Source organism: Chlorocebus sabaeus, chromosome 20 (genome assembly GCF_047675955.1).
Source record: "Chlorocebus sabaeus isolate Y175 chromosome 20, mChlSab1.0.hap1, whole genome shotgun sequence".
Taxonomy (NCBI): Eukaryota; Metazoa; Chordata; class Mammalia; order Primates; family Cercopithecidae; genus Chlorocebus; species Chlorocebus sabaeus.
The window spans coordinates 89,942,163-89,965,904 of NC_132923.1; the positions used below are offsets into that span (position 1 = coordinate 89,942,163).

The 23,742-nt window shown below is 38.4% G+C and overlaps 1 protein-coding gene across 3 annotated transcripts in view; it reads left to right on the plus strand.

The window, feature by feature from the left end:
• The window catches only part of CYP4X1 (cytochrome P450 family 4 subfamily X member 1), a 74,485-nt gene extending 52,097 nt beyond the window's left edge, over positions 1 to 22,388 (plus strand). For 2 of the 3 annotated variants that reach the window (XM_037999470.2, XM_007978855.3), the window contains exons 3-12: positions 471 to 515; positions 2,272 to 2,399; positions 4,851 to 4,978; positions 5,062 to 5,216; positions 7,718 to 7,824; positions 8,397 to 8,587; positions 15,503 to 15,636; positions 17,610 to 17,674; positions 18,467 to 18,549; positions 19,045 to 22,388. In XM_037999470.2, coding sequence (XP_037855398.2) covers positions 471 to 515; positions 2,272 to 2,399; positions 4,851 to 4,978; positions 5,062 to 5,216; positions 7,718 to 7,824; positions 8,397 to 8,587; positions 15,503 to 15,636; positions 17,610 to 17,674; positions 18,467 to 18,549; positions 19,045 to 19,219 — 1,211 coding nt within the window. In that variant the 3' untranslated portion in view covers positions 19,220 to 22,388. The remainder of the gene's footprint in view (positions 1 to 470; positions 516 to 2,271; positions 2,400 to 4,850; positions 4,979 to 5,061; positions 5,217 to 7,717; positions 7,825 to 8,396; positions 8,588 to 15,502; positions 15,637 to 17,609; positions 17,675 to 18,466; positions 18,550 to 19,044) is intronic. The other variant, XM_007978856.3, reaches the window with a different exon arrangement.
• The last annotated feature ends 1,354 nt before the right edge of the window (positions 22,389 to 23,742 follow it).

The following is a 23,742-nucleotide window of genomic DNA, read 5'->3' on the forward strand; positions in this document are numbered from 1 at the left end:
ATTTGTCTCATGTTCACCTATTAAGGACAAGAACAGTAGAACACTTCCACTTTGGGGTTCACAAAAACACCAAGAGGCATTGGCACCTCAGTACCTGGTGTCTGCTGGCCTCCACTCGGATCCTTAATTTGCCTTCTGTAAAGAATATATGTTGTCCCAACTATGGTTATGGAAACTTTGCAACCCTCAGGCAAACTCTCTTTCTGTTGGAGGAAGTGTAAACGAGGGAAGAATCAGGGTTTCTGTACTTGCCTGCCTCATAGGGCTATTCTCTGAAACTGAGCCAGGACTAACACAGGTCTTTCCCTAGGCTGCCAAAGGGAGCAGGAAGTAAGCCCTGGGCTCTCTTTTGCTCACTGTTTGTGGTTGGTGCAGGGAAACGCAGAAAACCAGAAAACCGTTACCAACTTGAACTGATAATGAAAGCTCCCTCTAATGATGTCTTTTGTTTCCTCTACTTGACTCTGCAGATCCCAAGTCCCAGTACCTGCAGAAATTCTTACCTCCACTTATTGGTATGTATGTGCAAATGAGAGGTAGAGCCCACTCTCATTCAGAGTCCCCTTTCCATAGCAGAGCATGCCAAAGGAACTGAAATCTGAATTCAAAAGCATAAAGAGTGTAAGGTAGAGCTATACTGTTTTCTAGGGGAAAGATTGAAGGAGAGCTCTAAGGTCAACACAACACCACTTCCCAGAAAACTTCTTCATCCATTTCTCTCCCACAAAGTCTTCTTCTCAAGGCAGCAAATATGTGAATCGGTCCCCTCTCTCTTTAAAACTGCAGCCTCGGCCGGGCATAGTGACTCATGCCTGTAACCCCAGCACTTTGGGAGGCCGAGGTGGGAGGATCACTTGAGGTCAGGATTTCGAGACCAGCCAGGCCAACATGGTGAAATCCCATCTCTACTAAAAATACAAAAATAGCCAGGTGCGGTAGCACGTGCCTGTAGTCCCACAACTCTGGAGGCTGAGGCATGAGGATTGCTTGAACTCAGGAGGTGGAGGTTGCAGTGAACGGAGATTGTGCCACTGCACTCCAGACTAGGTGACAGAGCAAAACTCTGTCCACAACCCCCACCAAAAAAAATCTACCCAAACTGCAGTCTCACCACCCCATTCTTGTTTTCTTTATCCTTCTCTCTCGTTTTCTTGGATGTTTTCCTTTCTTTTTGGAGTTCCTTTATTTCCACATGTAAATCAGTAAAGTTTTGCTCTAGAGTTTGGCAATATTCTATCAGCTGATAAATTAAGCTCTTTAATTACATAATTGGTATTTATGTTAAACAAGACATGAATTAAAGAAAAGAATATAGGCTTGTATTAGGAACCACTTAGATTTGAATCTTGCCCCCTCCTGCACTGACTGGTTAAATATGATCTTAGAGAAGCCATTTAATCTCTCCCTATCTTAGTTTCCTCATCTTTGACAATAAGGTTGAGAGTCACTTTGCTGGGCTGTTATGAGGATTAAATGAAATACATATTTTTAGCACTAAATGTAATGGCCACCATTGTATGAGTGACAGATCATGCATCATGAGCCTGGCATGTTGTAAGCACTCAATGAATGGTATCAATTATGTATTAATAAACTTTAAAGTCCTTTTAAAGTCAAATCCTAATGACCAGTCTGGCAGTAGAAGATTGTGAAGCATTAGCCTTAATTAAGTGTTTCCACATAGTATCATTCCCAGACCTGCGCTCAAGGAGGGAATATCAGAAGACAGAGTGGACACTCTTGTCTTTTTCCTTGTGAATTTGTGTTCATCATATAGTTTATGGATTGGTTTGGAGTAGAAAGGAAAGGAATTTACTTGCTGTGTTACTAGTATGACCTAGGGAGAAGGTTGGCTACCTTAGGTATTCACTTTCAGTTAACCTCCACAGCAACACAGGGAAAAAGGTATTTAGTATCATAGTTCGTTGTTGAGAAAACTAAACCTCACGAAGTTGAAGTCACTTATTCAGTTACTACATAGGTAGCAACTGGTGATTTCAGGATTAGCACGCTCATCTTATAAAGCTTTGAAATTTATTAGACTTTGAAACTTCTTCTCACAGTATTAAATACATCCATCCCAGAAGGAAGCTTCTAAATTCACCTTTATCTATTAAATTGCATTGTATATTAATACAAGTGCTACTTTGATATTCCACTATTTCATGACTGCCTGTAGGTCATGGTTACTCCACACTGCCTGTGTTCCTCATCTCTCCTTCATCTCATCTGATTAAATGGCATAAGGTTTTCCACCTTTTATTTCTCAAGGGAAAGGACTGCTGGCTCTAGATGGACCCAAGTGGTTCCAGCATCGTCGCCTGCTAACTCCTGGATTCCATTTTAACATCCTGAAAGCATACATCGAGGTGATGGCTCATTCTGTGAAAACGATGCTGGTAAGTGAAGGGGAAAAGTGCTCTGGTGCATTGCAAAATGCTCCCAGCAATGGACAATATTAGGTTAATGTTTCGTGGGCCATGAAAATTAAAATTCAGTTTCTAAAAATTTAACAAATGTACAAGTACTCATTGAACAATAGGTGTCTAAAAATTTGTTATGTTCTTTGGGTGATAATATTAATAAAAAGAAGATCTGGTCCTCTGTCTTAAATATATTTTGAGATTTTATGGCAGCAAACCAGGTACCAAATGGTGACAGTTAGATAGTAAGTGCTATAGGTGTGTTTAATGGACGGCAGGTCTGTACAAACTTACCCCAAAGTCTGAGGAAACCGAGAGGCTGAAGAAAAAGGCTGACAGATTATTAAAAAGAAACATTCAATAGAGGCTTTCAAACAGAAACCTTGGCTGTTTCACACAGTGGTGACACAAGATGTTGGATCCCTGTGCCATTACCCTCCAGACTCAGGAATTATAGACCATGGGGAGGGGCACACATGCTTCAGAGGAAATTATTAATAGTAAGAACTTGCCCTGAGGGCAAGATTTATTGTAAGTACATGCTCTTACACAAGGAATAATAGATAAACTGGAAATCTCAGAGCATTCCTGGAACTAAAGTTAATTGGAAGTCAAGAAGGTAGATTAGCTTCCAAGATGGAGTTGTGTTAACCTCCACAAGGTGAGAGGCAAGGGTGGCAGAAGCAGCTATAACAGCTTCAGATTCAGAGGAAACTCAAATTTGCCATGAAATATAAGCTGGACTTGAATATGTAGGTAATATGAATGAGAGTATTCAAGGCAGAGTGAGGGAGCATGAACAAAGGTTTGGAGATTGGCATAGACTTGCAATGGCTATAAAGAACCAAGCAAAAGAGAATGTCTGTATTAAAGTTGCAGATGTGAATTTCCTCTTGTAGTTGGTGGAGGATCACTAGGCCCTGACCTACACCTTTCAAAGGGGCGGAAGAACATTGTAGGGAAACATTCCTGTGAGTGGTCTTGGATTTACAAATGAGTTCCACTCCAAAACTCTATTTGTACAATGGCTTTGATTTTTAAATCTTATTTATTTTGAAATCAGACAAGTTATTCACTAATACACTTTCATCATAGACACTTGAAATACCACAAACAAAGACAAAGTTTTCCTCTCACTTCATGTGCAAACCCATCCCTGTTCCCATACAAACCACTGTTAACAGCTCAATGATTGGGTTCTCAGCCAAACTCACAGAAGCAGTTTGAACCCGAAGTCAGCCAGGATTGTGGTGAAAACATCAGTGTGAGTTCTCAAGGCAGAGACCCAGAGACTGCGGCGCAAGCTAGCGAGAGAGGAGAGCATCCTTTTCTGATTCTAGCGCTGTTCAGCTGCAGCACAATTTCAGATCCTCCAGTGATTGCACTGGAGCTGCATTGGAGTTTTCTCTCTATTTCTCGGAGCGCTTCCTCCCCTCCTCATTTCTCAGCCACATATTTCTGTGGGATTTTCCTCACACTTCCTTCCTCTGCTGAATCATTCCAGTTTCTCAAGCTTGGAAGCCTCCCTCCTGTTCTCATTTCTTCTAAATTCACCATTTGCTCTCAGTAAAACTTACATAGTTGAGATAAAAGCTCTTTGACTAGACAGTTTTTTTCTTAGGGAAAAGTTTTTAAGATTCTCTTTGCCTTTGTGGTTGCTGCGTCTCTGAAATTTTAAAAGTTCAGGTTGACCGATAGGTCTTAAGATAGGGGCTAGGTGCTTAAGACCTATTATTGGTCAACCTGAACTTTTAAAATATCAATTTATTTGAATTTTTACAAAAAGTATGCTTATTATACAAATACATTTTCAACCAAGGACCTTGTGACAGTTTTAAAATGTCAGGCAAAGCATTTCAAGCAGTATGAGTAGGTCTCTTTGCGGGGAAGTTAAACCAGGTCAGGCTTCGCTGGGGGCAGCTCCCTGTAGCAGCTCCTCTCCACACTTGCTCCATTTCCCACTTTTGAATCCAAAATGTTTTTGAAAATGTTCTCAGTTTATTTTAAATGTGGCTATGGTGGTTGAGAGCAGTGGCAGGGCATCTAGCAAGTTTGGAATTGAAGATGGAGGAAGCCCTGGGGTAAACCCCTTGGAATTATGGGTCTTGTGTCAATGATTGTTTTAATGGAACTCTGGTCTGTTTGAAAGCAGAGTTATGGTAATAACTGAAAAGCCACAGATCTTTAACTCAGCCATTTACCATATATGCAGGTTTCTCCGTGCTCCTTCTCACTCCGCTGGGTGTATTTTTCCCTTCCTCATGCCCTAAGTAAGCACATAGCTTATTTACTCATGTGACCTTTGGTTCCTGCTGGGTCAGGTTTGTCTGCCTTAAATCATAAAAGCAGGGCCAGGCAGGAGCCTTCAAATGCAGGCAGTTTGGTCATGGTGGTGGTGATGATGCTGACCTTGACCTCCTGTGCCAGGATAAGTGGGAGAAGATTTGCAGCACTCAGAACACAAGCGTGGAGGTCTATGAGCACATCAACTTGATGTCTCTGGATATAATCATGAAATGCGCTTTCAGCAAGGAGACCAACTGCCAGACAAACAGGTCAGTGGTGGGAGAGCAAAAAAGATATTTCTACACATTTTCTAAGTTGTTTATTAACGCATTATCCCAACTTTCTCTTCTAGCACCCATGATCCTTATGTAAAAGCCATATTTGAACTCGGCAAAATCATATTTCACCGCTTGTACAGTTTCTTGTATCACAGTGACATAATTTTCAAACTCAGCCCTCAGGGCTACCGCTTCCAGAAGTTAAGCCGAGTGTTGAATCAGTACACAGGTATTTGCTGGGTTTGGGTTGCCCACATCCATATGCTGTCATGATTGTACTGTGTCTGTCTAGAGGGATAAACCTTAATGTAACGAGAGAAAGAATCTTTGTTATTAATGGAGCTTTTATATAGACACTGCTCCAAAGAAATTTGACTTGAGTCCTTTATAAGGCTTTGCTTCAACCATAGCAGTAAGTCTTATCAGAATTTTCATATATATATGTACTATTTTTACTGTGGATAATTATTATTAATACAAATATAGGTAGGCACTTAAGACTTGAAAATATACATGGAATATGGCTTTTTGCACAGCGATTGCAGTAATAATAATGACAGGCTAAAACCATGCAACATAGGGATGGAGAGAGGAACAGCGTAAACATGGACATGGACCTGAAAGAATCTTGATTCAAAAACAGTTTTAGCAAGCATAAACACAAAAGTTGAAATAGATTAAGCTTTTTAAGCAATTCAACATTACTTGTCACGAATGCCATAGTGGAAAATACTTATCAAGCAGTGAATTAATCCTTCATCAGCTCCACCACTTACTAGCAGTTACTAGTAAGTTACTTACTGCTTTGTTTCAGTGTCATCTAGAAAATGGAGATTAAAAAGCAACCAATCTCACAGGTTTGTTACGATGAGTGGGTTAATAAATATAAAGCATTTAAGACAGTGCCTGGCACTGAATAGATGTTAAATATAAAGTATAATTATGTTAAATGTCTTTGCTTCCAGGAATTTTGCAAGACACACCAACATATGCACATTTACACATACATATATGCACACAGGCACATAGATATTATGAAGAGGACACTCAGAGAAGCAGGTTATTGACAATTTAAAGCATACATGGGCATTATAAGTAGCAACCATTCCCATCTGTCTGCATCATGGCACGCACAGAAAATGTTCATGTTTGTGTGCTTCACTGGAGTAGAGAGGAATGGATCTGGGGGAAGCTATACAGAACTTTGTAAAAACAATCTTTACTTTTTAAATATTATACAATTATGATGAAAAAGTACAATGCAAAGTATTCAGGAAAATAATATTTAAATGTTAAATTTATTCAAAATTTAAAACCTTTTCAATTTTTTTTTTTTTTTTTTTTTTTGAGATGGAGTCTCTCTGTGTCACTCAGGCTGGAGTGCAGTGGTGTGATCTCAGCTCACTGCAACCTCCACCTCCCGGGTTCAAGCAATTCTCCTACCTCAGCCTTCTGAGTAGCTGGGATTACAGGCACCCGCCACCACACCTGGCTAATTTTTGAAAATTGTTTATTTTTATTTAGTCAAATTTATCAATATTTTATTTTATTGCATCTGGATTTTTAGTAATCACAAAAAGCCATTCTCTATTCCAGGGTTTCTCAACCCTCAGCACTAATGGCCTCTTGGATTAGATAAGTCCGTATTGTCAAGACATGTGCATTATAGGATGTTTAGCTACATCCCTGACATCTACCCACTTGATGTAGTAGAGCTCTGATAGTGGTGGCAACCATAAATAACTCCAGACATTATTAAATGTTCCCAGGGCCAAAATTGCCCCCAGTTGAGAACCACTGCCCTGTACCCAGGTTGTAGAGAAAATTATTTATATTTTCTTGTGGTACTCGTATAATTTCATTCTTTTCGTATTTAAATCAGAGATCTAAACTCCATTTAGAATTTATTCCCATATATGGTATGAGGTATTGATCTAATTTTTCCAAATGTTTATCTAGTTGTCCCATCAACATTATTTAAAAGTTTATCTTTTCAAGTGATTTGAGATAACCATCTTTATCACATTCTAAACAGATACACGTACTGGTATCTATTTTGGATGAGAGTATATTTGGATGTTCTCTTATATTCCATTGATCTATCTACCAGTGTACTAGAATCACACTGTTTTAATTAAGGAGATTCTGTGGTTTTTTCCAACATTAATAGACCTTATTTTTAGAAAAGTTTTAGGTTTGCAAAAAAGTTCAGCAGAAAGTACAGAGAGTTCGCATATTACCCATGTAACCAACCTGTACATGTACCCCTGTATCTAAAATAAAATTTGAAATTTTTAAAATAGTAAATAAATATTACCTCTGTTCCATATTTTTGGTTTTTTTTTCTTTCAACTCCTTCAATTATAAATATATTGGCATTTCATTTCCTGCCTTCTATTTCATTCTATTTTATTTAATAACTTTTCCATGAAGATAAAATATTAGACTGAGGAAGAAAAGAATGATTGGTCACTTGCATCTAAACTTGAAGTCATCTTAATTTTATTGCCCACATACTGATAGAAACTATGTTTTTGATCTGTGTTGTTTATCTTTGGAGCTTTGATCAAAAGTCCCTTTGATGGGAAAGTAAACCATCTGTGAAAATGACATCTATTTAAACATCTGGAAATCAGGCAAGATTTGGAGCTATTCATTAACCATGGCTTGCTTTATAATTTATTTGACTTTGCTGTCACTTTGGTAATTGGAAACTATTTTTCTACCCAGATGCGATAATCCAGGAAAGAAAAAAATCCCTCCAGGCTGGGGAAAAGCAGGATAACACTCAGAAGAGGAAGTACCAGGATTTTCTGGATATTGTCCTTTCTGCCAAGGTGAATCTTCTAAATTTCTAAGCCTGCTCAAGTGGCCAGTTAATTATGTAAATAGGTGGGTAAGTGAGAATGGGATGGGGAGACAAGAATAAAACCGACTGACTAAGTTTAACCATACTTTGAATTGATGAGTGGCTTCATGCAATTTGAGACAAAGAGAGAATTCTGCAACTCTATCGCTAGAGGAGGATTAGTAAAGACTAAACGAAGGATTTGACAACTTTTGGGGATTGTCATATGGATACATGGATTTTAGGGGATCATGTAAAATGGTCACATGGATAAACATACAAAATTGTGATGATAAGGTCCTGGGGAATCTGGGAGTTGAAGAGAATTTCTCGGGCCTACTGATTGAGGGCCCTCTTTGTAAGGCCTGCTTTTCTTATCTAACCTTGGTTCTCCTTTATTCTTTGGGCAGAATATGGTTTATACCACGTATTTGTCGAACTGAATTAAAATTTAAACCCCTATTGACAACTGATTTTTCCCTTAAAATCATGATTGTGGTCGTATATCCAAACATTTATAAACTGGCATTTTATTTAAAATATCTGTATTGTACTTTCTAGGATGAAAATGGTAGCAGCTTCTCAGATACTGATGTACACTCCGAAGTGAGCATGTTCTTGTTGGGAGGACATGACTCCTTGGCAGCAAGCATCTCCTGGATCCTTTACTGCCTGGCTCTGAACCCTGAGCATCAAGAGAGATGCCGGGAGGAGGTCAGGGGCATCCTGGGGGATGGGTGTTCTATAACCTGGTAAGATCTGCACCCCTAAATTTTTCATCCTAGTTTTCCCCCTGAGATTTTGCTTTATTTTTTGCCCTGGTACCTTAGTGACCCTAGTGCCTCAGGATATGTATAGGTGAAACAGAAGAAGTAGGCTACTTTTCTGTTCTTTCTAAAGAGAGCTCCCTATTATTCTCTTTTGTCTTTTGGTGGGGCGGGGGGGGGAGTTTATCCATAAATTCTCTGTCATTGTTTTTCTCATCAATGGTGTGTGAAATGTCTTATTTCTTTATTTCACCTTGGCTGTGATGCATTGAAAATGAGGACTTGATCCCTATGCTGACACTTAGAACTTAAACAGTAGGGTTCAAGTGGAGTTCCTCTTCTGAGAGAGCTGCATGATTAGCTACATTATCTAAGGCTCATTCTCGACATCTCCCATCCGCTTGTCACCAATTTTATTCCTTAGGATTGATTTTAGACTTCAAACATAATACTAGATGATATATACTATAGCTGAGTTGAGCAAATATGGACTGAGGACATTTTAAATACTGAGACTTTTTTTTATGACTATGATTTATTGTGGGCCCTGTCTTCGATGAGCTCATGGTCTAATACAGGAGACAGGAGACAGACCTCCAGATTGCAGTGTAGCATGATGAGGGCAATGACAGAGATATGTGCTGGCTAACACAAAGTCACAGAAGACAAGTACCTACCCTGGCATGGGAGCTCAAGGAGATTTCCTTGGGTATACGACACTTAAACTGACTATTACAGGCTAAGTAGGAGTTAGCCAGGTGGAAACTGTCATCTCTATTTTGCTAGACTTTAAGCATATCTTGCTGTTAATAAAGCCCAGGTTATGCTGTTTGCAAAGATAAAATATGTTCCTGACATAATCTGGTCAAAGGGACAGGGAGATGGAAATGCTAAGGACAACTCAGCAGCATGACCAGATAAAAAACACCATATTTCATATGCAAAAGTCAACTCAATTGGAACATTTGTAAAACCAAATTTGACATTATAAAAGTATATTAGAGATCTCATTTTATAAGGAAATAGAAGCCCTTTCCTGCCATAAACTAAAAGGTTTAATCTATATAGCACAAAATACAATGTTAAGTAATCATTTTTAATTTTTTTAACTGACAAAAATTGTACATATACATGTTATATATATGTGTGTATATATATATGATATACAACATGATATTTTGATATATGTACACATTGTGGAATGACTAAATCTATCAATGGACGTGTTCATTAACTCATACTTATTTTTTGTGATGAGGATATTTAAAATCTACCCTCTTAGCAATTTTCAAGTATACAAATTTTTATTAACTCCGATCACATATTGTACCATGCTTCTCCTAAACTTATTCCTCCTGTCTGACTGAAATTTTATATCCTTTGACTAACATCCCTGTAATCCCCCATTCTCCCACAGCCCCTGGTAACCACTGTTCTACCCTCTGCTGCTGTGAGTTCCATATTTTAGATTTCCACATGTGAGATCATGTGGAATTCATCTTTCTGTGCCTGGCTTATTTCACTTAGCATAATGTCCTCCAAATTCATCTCTGTTGTCATAAATGACAAGATATCCATCTTTTCTATGGCTAATGAATATTCCATTGTTTATATATATGCCACATTTTCTTTATTCATTTATCCAATGATGGACACTTAAGTTGATTCTGTATCTGGGCTATTGTGAATAATGCTGCAATGAACATGGGAATGTAGATGTCTCTTCAACACACTGATTTCGTTTTGTTTGGTTATATATACAGAAGTGGAATTGCTGCATCATATGGTAGTTCTATTTTTAATTTTTTGAGGAAACTCCATACCATTTTCCATATGGCTGTACTAATTTACCTTTTTCTCCACATCCTCACCAATATTTGTCTTTTTGGTGATAACCATTGTAATGAGCATGAGGTGATGTCTCATTATGGTTTTAATTTACATTTCCCTGATGATTAGTGATGTTGAGCATTCTTTTATATACCTGCTGGCCACTCATATGTCTTCTTTTTAGAAATGTTATTTTAGGTTTTTCTGATCTTTAAATCAAGTTATTTGTTTTCTTGCTATTGAATTGTGTGAGTTCCTCATATATTTTGAATATTAACCCCTTATCAGATATATCATTTGCAAACATGTTCTCCCATCCTTTAGATTGTCTCTTCACTATGTTGATTGTTTCCTTTGTTGTGCAGAAGCTTTTTAGTTTGCTGCAAAACCATTATCTATTTTTTCTTCTGTTGACTATACTTCCAGAGTGGTATCCAAAAAATCATTGCCAAGAATAGTATCAAGAAGCTTTCCCTATGTTTTTTTTCTAGTAGTTTTATAGTTTCAGGTCATATGTTTAAATCTTTAATCCATTTTCAGTTGATTTTTGTATATGGAGTGAGATAAAGGTCCACTTTAATTCTTCTACTAGTGCACATCCAGTTTTCTCAACAGCATTTATTGAAATTACTGTCCTTTCACCACTGTATGTTCTTGGCACCTTTGTAGCTCAGTTGACAATAAATGTGTGGCTGTATTTCTGGGCTCTTCATCCTGTTTTATTAGTTTATATGTCTCTTTTTTTAGAAACACTGTGCTGTTTTGGTGACTAGAGCTCTGTAGTCAATTTCAGATCAGGTAGTACGATGCCTCCAGCTTTGCTCTTGTTGCTCAAAATTGCTTTGGCTGTTTGAGTTTTTTTGATTCCATCAAATTTTAGGGTTTTTTTTTTTCAATTACTGTGAATAATGCCATTGGAATTTTGATGGATTGCAGTGAATCTTTGGGTAGTGTGGATATTTTAACAGTATTAATGCTTCCAATTCATGAACACAGGGTATTTTTCAACTTGTGTTTTCTTCAATTTCTTTCACCAGTGTTTTTGTCTTAATTTAATTGTTTTATTTCCCTAGATTTTGGGATTTGGGGGTAACAAGTGGTGTTTGGTAATGAGTAAGTTCTTTAGTGATGATTTGTGAGATTTTGGTACACCCATCACCCAAGCAGTATACACTGTACCCAATTTGTAGTCAGTCTTGTATCCCTCACCTCCCTCCCACCATTTCCCCCAAGTCCCCAAAGTCCATTGTATCATTCTTATGCCTTTGCATCCTCATAGCTTAGCTCCCACTTAGGAGTGAGAACATATGATGTTTGGTTCTCCATTCCTAAGTTACTTCACCTAGAATATTGGTCTCATTTCCATCCAGGTTGCTGCAAATGCCTTTATTTTGTTCCTTTTCATGGCTGAATAGTATTCCATTGTATATACATCCTACAATTTCTTTATCTACTATTGATTGATGAGCATTTGGGCTGGTTCCATATTTTTACAATTGTGAATTGTGCTGCTACAAACATGCAGGTGCAAGTGTCCTTTTCATATAATGACTTCTTTTCCTCTGGGTAGATACCCAGTAGTGGGATTGCTGGATCAAATGGTAGTTCTACTTTTAGTTCTTTAAGGAATCTCCACACTGTTTTCCATAGTGGTTGTACTAGTTTACATTTCCACCAGCAGTGTGGAAGTGTTCCCTGTTCACTATATCCACACCAACATCTATTATTATTTGATTTTTTTATTATGGCCATTCTTGCAGGAGTAAGGTGGTACTGCATTGTGGTTTTGATTTGCATTTTCCTGATCATTGGTGATGTTGAGCATTTTTTCATATATTTGTTGGCCATTTGTACATCTTCTTTTGAAAATTATCTATTCATGTCCTTTGTCCATTTTTTGATGGGATTTTTTTTTCTTGCTAATTTGTTTGAGTTCCCTGTAGATTCCGAATATTACACCTTTATTGGATGTATAGGTTGTGAAGATTTTCTCCTACTCTTTGGGTTGTCTGTTTACTCTGCTGATTATTTCTTTTGCTGTGCAGAAACGTTTTAGTTTAATTAAGTCCCACCTATTTATCTTGTTGTTGTTTTTATTGTTTGGGGTTGTTTTGTTTTGTTTCAGCTTGGTTTTCCATCTGCTTTTGGGTTCTTGGTCATGAAATCTTTGCCTAAGCCAATGTCCAGAAGGGTTTTTCTGATCTTCTAGAATTTTTACGGTTCAGGTCTTAGATTTAAGTCTTTGATCCATCTTGAGTTGATTTTTGTATAAGGTGAGAGATGAGAATCCAGTTTCATGCTTCTACATGTGGCTTGCCAATTATCCCAGCACAGTTTGTTGAATAGGGTTAATATTTGCTTTATATATTTAGGTGTTCCTATTTTGGGTACATATTTATTTACAACTATCTTATCCTCCTGATTGATTGACCCCTTTCTTATTATATAATGGTCTTCTTGTCTCTTTTTACAGTTTTTGTCTTAAAGCCTATTTTTTCTGATAAAAGTTAAGCTACCTTTGCTCTCTTTTGGTTTCTATTTGCATGGAATATTTTTTCCAACCCTTCACGTTCACTCTATGTGTGTTCTTAAAGATGAAATGAGAATCTGTAGAGGCATATGCTTGGGTCTTGTTTTTTTTTTTTTTTTCTTTTTCATTCATTCATTCAGCCACCCTTTTGATTAGAGAATTTAATTCATTTGTATTCAAGGTAATTATCGACAGACAAGGACTTACTACTGCCATTTTGTTAATTGTTTTCTTGTTGTTTTGTAGATCTTTTGTTCCTTTCTTCCTCTCTTACTGTTTTCCTTTGTGATTAGGTGCTTTCCTCTAGTGATGTACTTTGATTTTTACTTTTTATCTTTGGTTGCTCTACTATAGGTTTTTGCTTTGTGGTTACCATGAGGCTTACATGAAGCATAGTTATAAAAGGCTATTTTAAACTGATAGCAGCGTAACTTTCCACACTTAAAAAAACCTATACACTTTTACTCTGCCAACTGCCCACCATTTTAGGTCTTTGATGTCATAATTTACCTAGTTTTGGAGATGTGTCCCCTGATTTTGTATCCCTTAACAAATTATTGTAGCAACAGTTATTTTCATAGTTTTGGCTTTTAACTTTATACTAGAGACAGAAGTAATTAACATACCACCACTACGTTATTAGGGTATTCTAAATTGACTATGTATTTACCTTTACCAGTGAGATTTTTGTTTTCAGTTTTCATGTTGTTAATTAGTATTCTTTCATTTGAACTTGGAAAATTCATATTAGTGTTTTTTTGTAAGGTGGTTCTAGTAGTGGTGAACACCCTCAACTTTTGTTTATCTGGAGATGTCTTTATCTCTCCTACATTTTGGAAGATAACTTTTGTTCCATGATTGAAATGGACAAAATTGTTTTTTTAATTATGCAAAGTGCCAGGGTAAACAGAATTACTCTTTTTTTTTTTTTTGAGACCAAGTTTCGCTCTTGTTGCCCAGGCTGGAGTGCGGTGGCATGATCTCGGCTCACTGCAACCTCTGCCTCCCGGGTTCAAGCAATTCTCCTGCCTCAGCCTTCCTGAGTAGCTGGGATTACGGGCACGTGCCACCATGCCCGGCTAATTTTGTATTTTTAGTAGAGACGTGGTTTCACTGTGTTGGCCAGGCTGGTCTCAAACACCTGACCTCAGATGATCCACCCACCTAGGCCTCCCAAAGTGCTAGGATTACAGGCGTGAGCTACTGCGCCCAGCCAGAATTACTCTTATTTATCCTGAGCTTGAGGAAGAAAGAATTCAAAATTAGAATTTCACATTACCTAATGGCCAAAGCCTGCATTCAAAATAAGTAATCAGAAAAACATAAAAACACAGTAAGGTAAACAGACTATATGCAGTCATTTTATTGAACCAATCTAACTAGGTAGGATGCAAATTTTTAAAAAAACAAAACTTTATTTTTCTCCCACTTACAAACTTTAAACTTGCTGTGTAGAGCAAGTCTCTGGGGAAAAATCCTGAGTGGGTCTCATAGAGTTCTCATTCATTTAAATCACAAGAACAGTCTTGTGTCAGTAATTAAACTGTCTGGCCCAGTGTGGTAATGAAACTTTCAAATGCTTATCCACTTGAGCTTTTCTTTCCATCCCAGCTTGGTACTTCTTTGGGCCTAGAAGCCAGCAATGGGCAAGGGGTTTATCGTTGACTTATTCTTACTGACCAGCTCCCCAATACCCAGTAGCTGCTGTTTCTGGCCCTTCCAGGAATGGTTTTAGGAGGAAAGGGGATAAGGAGTAAAGGGCTGGTAATATTGTGATCATACCAAAGGGCTTGGTGGATATTCCATGCTTCCTTTTCTCTCAAGGAGAAACTCCCTTTCTTGGAGACTCTCTCACTAGAACTTTCCAGTGGTGATTCAGGGAACAAGAGAATCTTTGTCCTTAGGCAGAGTCTTTTTCAAGCTGGTCCCAGAGCTCTCCCTCTTGCCAGTTAATTGGTTCAAGGACACAGTTGCACATCCTTGCCTTGCCTCTGCTACTGTCCTCTGCCTTTCTGTCTGTTCTGAGTTACAGCCTTTCACGTTAGTCCTGTACTCCCCAATCTCCAAGGAGCACAAGTCAGATCATCTAAGTGATTCTCTTGAAGCCTCTTGTTTAAGATGGGGGAAGCACCCTTCCTTTTCCATGGCACTCTGGCATTCCAACAACACTTTAAAGAATTTTTTCTCTCAAAATTCTTAAGCGTCTCCTCTTCAATCCTTCGCCATTTTTTTGCATTATTACTTTATATGATGAACTAAGAGTTGCAAAACTGGTTTTCAGAAATCTCCTTAGCAAATGTTTTACTGGTAGTTTAGCAGCTCACTTTATAATAAAGATATATGATATATTTATTTGGTTCCTCTGCCTCTGGGGCCTCAGCTCATCCTAAAACAGAGAGTCCCATTTTAAAATTCTGTTACATAGCCCAGTGGCAAATTGGCTTTGACCTGAGGGTAATAATGACCAGGAACAAACATAGAACAGAAAAAAATTAAACCGGATATGATATCTGAGTCCCTCCCCTCCCTCATCCTCACAGGGACCAACTGGGTGAGATGTCGTACACCACAATGTGCATCAAGGAGACGTGCCGATTGATTCCTGCAGTCCCATCCATTTCCAGAGATCTCAGCAAGCCACTTACTTTCCCAGATGGATGCACATTGCCTGCAGGTCTTTATGTTCTTTTCCTAAGCAGTTCCTAGAGGCTGTGGGATCCTGGAGACCACAGTGACAAAGATTAGTGAGTCTCTTAACACTTGGAGAAATCAAAAGATAATGCTAACGAGTGGCTTAGGTTTAATCACCTATGAGGAGCTCAGAGGATAATGCTTTGATCAGATGTGAATTTCAATGACTTTCCCAAAGGCACATATCCAGTTGCAGCAAAGCTAAGCCCAGAATCCATGTCTCTGGAATCCAACCCAGGGTCTCTTACATTATGGGACATCATTTCTAAGATAACCTTTGTTTGACTGAGTTTGAAACCCAGCTGAAATTTCATAGAAAATAGCACCAGTATCTTTATCTGAAAGACCAAGGGGGATCTTTGACCTCATCATCATATCACCTTTATAAATGTGCAACATTTAATAGTTCATATAGAGCCTTTAAACCCATTATCTCATTTTTCCCCTTGGAATCCAGTGTTAACAGATGCTTATACAATGACTTACAGTTTACTGAAAACATTTAAATACTTTTGATGTGGCCAGAAATCCAAAGGGAGCCCCAGTGTATAGATGAGGTTAACTGATGTGAGCAGAGCTAGAACTCGTGCAGAGGCCCTGAGTCTGGAGCCTAGAGCTTTTTGGAACAACACAGGTTTTTGAGCAGGGCTTATAGGAAGCAGAGGGGCCATGTGAGATATATTTTCACTTACCTGATTCAATGTTCTGTTAATTCATGTCTTAGGAAGCAAGCAAACAGGATTGCTTGTGGCAAACACCTACAGCCTGTTACTGTAACTTTGCTGACAGACCCAGAATTAATTTCTGGAAACTAGAATTATTTCTGGAAACCAAATAACCCTCAAATTCTCTCTCCTTTGTTTTGTACTCTGTTTCTCCCCAAACCACATGGATATTTGCCAAAATTCTCTCTACTTTCCATATGTGAACGGCACCAGTAGAAATTTGTCACTGGATCTGCATGATGGAATCACAGTTCTGTGCTTTTTTTTTTCTTTTTTTGTTTTCCTCTCGAGATGGACTTTTGCTATGTAGCCCAGGATAGAAGATAGTGGCGTCATCTCTGCTCACATCTACCTCTGCTTCTCAGGTTTAAGAAATTCTCCTGCCTCAGCCTCCCAAGTAGCTGGGATTATAGGTGCACACCACCACGCCTGGATAATTTTTGTATTTTTATTAGAGATGGGATTTCACCATGTTGGCCAGGCTGGTCTCAAGCTCCTGACCTTGAGACCAGCCCTCCTCAGCCTCCCAAAGTAGTGGGATTACAGGTGTGAACCACCGCGCCCAGCCAGTTCTGTGCTTTAATACCCAAACTGTCTCCAGGAGGAGCTTAATAGTCCATTAAGAGGTATTTAGGGCAGGCACAGTGGCTGATGCATATAATCCCAATATTTTGTGAGGCCAAGGTGGGAAGATTCCTTGAGGTTAGGAGTCTGAGATTAGTCTGGGCAACATAGGGAGACCCTGTCTTTACAAAAAAAAATCACCAGGCATGGTACTGCATGCGTGTATTCCTGCCTACTTGGGGGGCTGAGGCAAGAGGATCACTTGAGCTCAGAAGTCGAGGTTACTGTGAGCAATGCTCACACCATTGCTCTCCAGCCTGAGTGACAGAGCCAGACCCTGACTCTAAACAAAAACAAAAAACAAATATTTAAGTAATTTCCAAACATAGCAGAAAACATAAGCATGGTTTATCACTTCGATATGACACCAACAGCTACTTAAGATAGAATCATGAATTAAGTAAATTGTTGTGTGGAAAGCTAAGGTGCCAACCCAAGCCGCATCTTCTTAGGTGTTCCTCACTGGTGTCATCAGCTACAGCAGGCAGAGCATTGCCAGGAGCTAGCTCTTCCCTTTAAGAACCAAAGTCTTGTTTAAGAGCAGTATAACAGTAGCCCACAACTTGCTGTTTCTCCTGCAATCTCTTTTATTTCCCTCCTTTCTCAGGGATCACCGTGGTTCTTAGTATTTGGGGTCTTCACCACAACCCTGCTGTCTGGAAAAACCCAAAGGTATGATTCTCTCTTGTACGTAAATACTTCTAAGAACTAATGCTGTGCAAGTCACTTTTTGGTAGCTAAGCACAGAAATGACTATATAATTAAGGGAAATGACACAAAGTAAACAAAAATAAACATAAAAGCCAAAAGAAATGTAAAACTATTCTATGTTCTTGAAACACTCTTGACGTGTATCAGTGATTTCTTTCACAAAAGCCACTAAGGTTTAAGATCTATTACATGTAATAGGAAGCTGAGGTGTATGTCTCTGTAACAATTGGCCACATAATCATTTAGGCTTGATTTCTAAGTGGATGCACATCCATTTCTAGGTGTATGTATCTCCATAGTGAAAATAATACCACTTACCATAGTACTTTTGTTTCCCTGGGTATCAGACAAATCAACTGGGAGGCTGTAAGGTCTGCAGGTATGAAGGTGCACTGCCCAGTGTAGTAGCCACGGGCCACATACGGCTACTGAGCACATGAAATGTGGCCAGTTGGAATTGAATTGTGCTGTAAGTGTAAAATACGCGCTGGATTTTGAAGATGTAGTACCCTAAAAAAATGTGAAACATTTCCTTTTAGTAATTATTTATATTGATTACAGGTTGGAATGAAAATTTTTGATTAAATAAACTCTATTCAGATTAATTTCACGTTTTAAAAATGTGGCCACCAGAACATTTTAAATTACACATGCAGTTCACATTATATTTCTCTTGATCAGTGCTAGGTAGTAGGTGAAGAAATGTGTTCATGTTGTTTTGGGGATGGTGGTGGGCTTGTCCTCTCATTTCAGGTCTTTGACCCCTTGAGGTTCTCTCAGGAGAATTGTGATCAGAGACACCCCTATGCCTACTTACCATTCTCAGCTGGATCAAGGTGAGAACAATTTGACGTTGCTCAAAGTATCCAAAGATGTTTACTTGAGAGTAGTTTATTCCTTTCAGCTCCTCAGCTCTATAAATTCTTCCAGGGAACCATAGATCTTGGTGCCTATTTGAGCCCCAAAGGATCAGTTAGTTTTACAAAGGACAATCCTATTCTCTGTCACCTCCTTTCTGGCTATGCCTCAAAAGCAGTCCCACAATATAAGCTACTGCTCATAGGCTCAATGCAGTCCACCTTCAAAGCAAAGGAAATAATTTCATGAGTAACTCCAACTGCCACCTTGTTATAGGGAAGGCATCATGTTGGAGCCTCCCAGCTCACATTCTCACAGTAAACAATTTAAGTCTAAAGTTCAAAAGTTTCAATGGCATTAGGTGGAAAAATGTCGCTTTACTGTGTACTTTAGACTTCTTGTGCTAGTATTTTAATATAGTCAGAAGACACATCATTTTTTCAAGTATCACTTTCTTTCCCTCTTGTCTTCAGGAACTGCATCGGGCAGCAGTTTGCCATGATTCAGTTAAAGGTGGCCATTGCTTTGATTCTGCTCCACTTTAGAGTGACTCCAGACCCCACCAGGCCTCCTACTTTCTCCAACCACTTTATCCTCAAGCCCAAGAATGCGATGTATTTGCACCTGAAGAAACTCTCTGAATGTTAGATCTCAGGGTACAATGATTAAATATACTTTGCTTTTAAGTTAAATTTACAGCTAATGATCCAAGCAGATAGAAAGGGATCAATGTATGGTGGGAGGATTGGAGGTTGGTGGGACAGGGGTCTCTGTGAAGCTACACATGATCCAAAATCATTTCTAGGTACACAGTGTGTCAGCTAGATCTGTTTCTATATGACTTTGGGAGATCTTCAGATCTCTTCTGTTAAACTTTCACTACTGTTAATGCTATATACACCAATAGACTTTCCTATATTTTCTGTTGTTTTTTAAATAGTTTTCAGAATTACACAAGTAATAAGTGCATGTATGCTCACTATCAAAAATTCCCAACACTAGAAAAGCATGTTGAATAAAAATTTTAAATCTCACCTCACATAGCCTAGATTCTATGCCCTGACCAATCCTACTGCTTTTCCTGAAAACAGAATAATTTGGTGTGCATTCTTTCGGCTGTTTCCTATACATTTTTTATGTAAAATACAGCAATGTGTTCATATAGATGTGATCATTCCTATATTGTTATTGATTTTTTCACTTAATAAAAATTCACCTTATCGCTTATCATGGCTTTATGGTATTCTGTAGTATGAATGTACTATAATTTATTTAACTATTTTCCTTATTGGGCATTTAAGTTATTTCTAGTTTTTTAAAAACATGTTTGTTGGCCATTTATGTTTATATTTATTTTGTTTACACTGTTTATGCTTGTTTTTCTGTGGAATTGTCTTTTTCTTATTGATTGTTATGGGTTCTTTATATATTATGGATAATAATCCTTGATTATAACTATTTTTTGTAATTTTTCCCATTCTGTCACTTTTCATAAAAAAACTGTATTTATGATGTCTTTTACTATATAAAACCTTTTAAATTTTCATGAAGTAAGATACTTATATTTTTTAAGGTTTCTGAGTTTTGAGCCCTGGATAAGAAAGCCTTTATCTAGAATATTATATATTCTGCATATTTTCCTGGTGGTAATCTTGTACAGCCTGAAGGGAAATGCCTTCATAATTTCCAGATTCATCACTCATTTGAGCCTAATCAGAAATTTAGACTTGTCTTTAAGTGCAGGAGGAGGCCTTTGAAGGGCTTTCATCAGAGGTGAGATACGAGGTGAATTACATTTTAAGCAAGTTTTACATCCATTATACGGAGAATAAGTAAGTGCATTAGAAGGGGCAAGAGTGGGGAAACAGGGAAACCAGTTAGGAAGCTGTTGCAATGTATAGAGGAGAGATGGTGGTGGCTTGGCAAGGGTGAAGTTGAAGGGAAATGAATGTGAAATGGATTTGGGTGGCATTTGGTAAAGAAGCTAGGACTTATTAATTGGAAATAGGTGGTTAGGGACTGGGAGAAATCTAAGATTAGGAAGACTAACCAAAGATATCCTATTTGATTATAGGAACAATTTTGACAGTACTTGTGACTGGTTTACTCTCACTATGCAGTCATCAATACTTTGCCTTGCTGGACATTTTGGTTATGACTAAATCCTATAGTAAAAGTGGTGTAGGCCCCTGAGGCATCTAATAAGGAGAGAGGCTAAGTATGAGAAAGAAGATAGCTTGTGAGACCAAGAATTCCCTTAACCACATAGAAGAGTCGCCATGCTTAGTGTGACAAAACTCATATCCTGCCAAGAGTTTATGAAGGGATAGAGAGGATTCAGTTCTCAAAGGTAGTGGCCTCAAATACCCCATATAAAAATATCTGGCAGGGTTCAAATAACTGATATAGATCCTATTTTCCTGTTGCCTTCTCTGTGTCCATATGCACTATTTGGAAAGATAACTGTATTAGTCTATTTTCACACCACTATAGAGATACTATCCAAGACTGGGTTATTTATAAAGAAAAGAGGTTTGACTCACAGTTCGGCATGGCTGGGGAGGCCTCAGGAAACTTACAACCATGGGAAAAGGGGAAGCAGGAACGTTTTACATGGCAGTAGGTGACAGAGCTAGCATTTGAAGAAGGAACCATCAAACACTTATAAAACCCTCAGATCTCCGGGTACTCACTATCACAAGCACAGCATGGAGGAAACTACCTCCATGATCCAGTCACCTCCCTCCCTCCACATGTGTAGATTATAGGTCCTTCCCTCAACACATGGGGATTACAGTGAGATTTGGGTGGGGATACAGAGCCAAACCATATCAATCACCAATAATTGGGGGCAGCTTTCCCTGACCACCAGTTTAATTTGTCACCTATGTCCAGTGCTTTAGCATGGAGTCAGGGTAAGTGGAAGCCTACAGCCCCTATGGTCATGTGTGCTTGGTGCATTCTAGAACTTACAGCAATAATTATATTTGTGGTGAGCCTTGCCATTTTCTTTATAAATTAACTCAGATGGCCCGTGGGAAATTTGAATGACTCTTGATTACTGAACTGTAAATGATGTGACACCCTTCCTAGTCAATACCACCCTTTATACTGCTTCTATTTTAAAGGACACATCCCAGTCCATGTTTAAAACATAAGCTATTTGTGGCAAAGGTGACTCAACGTCCCTTGGACATCCTTTCTCCACTCCTACAGAAATAGAAATGTTAGCTGAGCACGTGGTTGCCATAATTCCCAGCCTCTCTTTCAATGAGATGTGTCATGTGACTAGATTTTGAGCAGAACTGTGAGCAGAAGTGATGTGTACAACAGCCAGCTAATATCTTCAAAAGGAAAGTACATGCCTTCCCTTTTGCTTTTATCTCCTTCCCACTTTCGTAAAGGCGACTGGTGGCAGGAGCTAGAGCAGCTATCTTAGATCTTTCACTGAAAGCCATATATTGAAAAGAGCAGGACAACAGTGTAGAAGGAGCCTTGGTGCCAGGATGACCTTGTAGAGCAAACTACTTGACTATCTCTGGACCATCTAACTTCCAAAGACGTTTATGTAGGAGACAAATGAATTATTATCTTGTTGAAACTCCTCTATACAGGACCTTTTTGTTAAAGTAAGCTGTCAGCTGTTACTGGTGTGATCAGTGCTTTCTTTTCATTTCCTCTCTATCCTGATAATCAAGATCGGTTTGCTTTTACTTGGTACAAACAGTATATTTCTACTGTTTGTTTCAGGGCTGTTTAAAATAACAATGGAAAATTGCTGGACAGTACCTATATTGTTATTGATTTTTTCACTTAATAAAAGTTACCTCATTCCTTATCATGGTTTCATGGTATTCTGTAATGAGAATGTACTGTAATTTATTTAACTATTTTCCTTATTTAAGTTATTTAAAATTTTAAAAACATTTGTTGGCCATTTATGTTTATCTTTGTATTGTTCTGTGATTTATCTGTACACTGTCTATGTTTGTTTTTCTATAGAGTTGTCTTTTTCTTACTGATTTTTATGAGTTCTTTATATATTGTGGATAATAATCCTTGGTTATAACTCTTCTTTGTGATTTTTTCCCATTCTGTTACTTTTTACAAAAACCGTTAAGAGGTTCATGAGAAAAGAAAGGAGTAGTTTTCATTACCAAATATCCAGTTGTAAACCAGGAATGGAGGGGGTGGGCAAGCATCCTGAAGGAGCCACATAGGCTTGGACAAAATACTGTGACTCTTTCTTCTTGTTCCCTCAACTGGGAGGTGACACAGAAGCAAAAAAGAGTGCTCAGTTTCTTGAACAGTAACCTTAAACTTTTTCCATAAAGTGTAATATGTCCAACCAAGTTGCCAGTTATATCAAGTGTTGTTTTTATTTTTTACCTTTTCTGAATCATAGACATTTTCCCAAATAGGAATAATATCATGAATCTTCTCCAGAAACTTGTACATGCTCCTAGCACCAACAATGTGTCTATGATTTCATGGCATTGGTCAACCATGAACCCATGTCTAGACCCAGTTGAGAGCCCTTCCTCTGCCTAAGTATTAAGAACTTTGGCAATGTCCCTGTCTAGTAATGGAGGCACCCATTAGCTCAGGAAGCAAGTCATTTCATCCTTAGGCAGCTATCATTCACAAAAGTGTTTCAGAATACTGAACCCAAACCTTTCTTATGACTTTTGCCCATTGGCACACTCAAAATTTCTTTATAAATTGATAGTTTTCAGAGTTCTTTTATTACTTTTATATAATTGAATCTGTACCACCCGCCTTGTGATGTATGTAGTATTATTGTTACACTCAATTCCAGATGAGTAAAGAGGAGTTCAACGAGATCAGGTGACATACCCAAGATCTCTCAGTCATTGAATAGCAGACCCAAAACTCTTGGAGCCTTGGCAACTATTTATGTATTTAGAGACAGTTCTTACGTCTTTCTAAGTCCCCAGTGTTTTGGGTCTATGGTGTTGGCAAGTCAGATGAAGGCTTTCACTGACATCCACTACCACAGAGTCAACATGTGGAGACCTGAGGGTGTTCATGGCAGTCACCCTGGAACCAACTGTCTTCTGCAGCTACTCCCACAAGCTAAATTTTAGAAAATTTGGGTTTTAGGGTTCAAGTCACATTTGATTTCAAATCCTGGCTCCACTTCCTAGTAG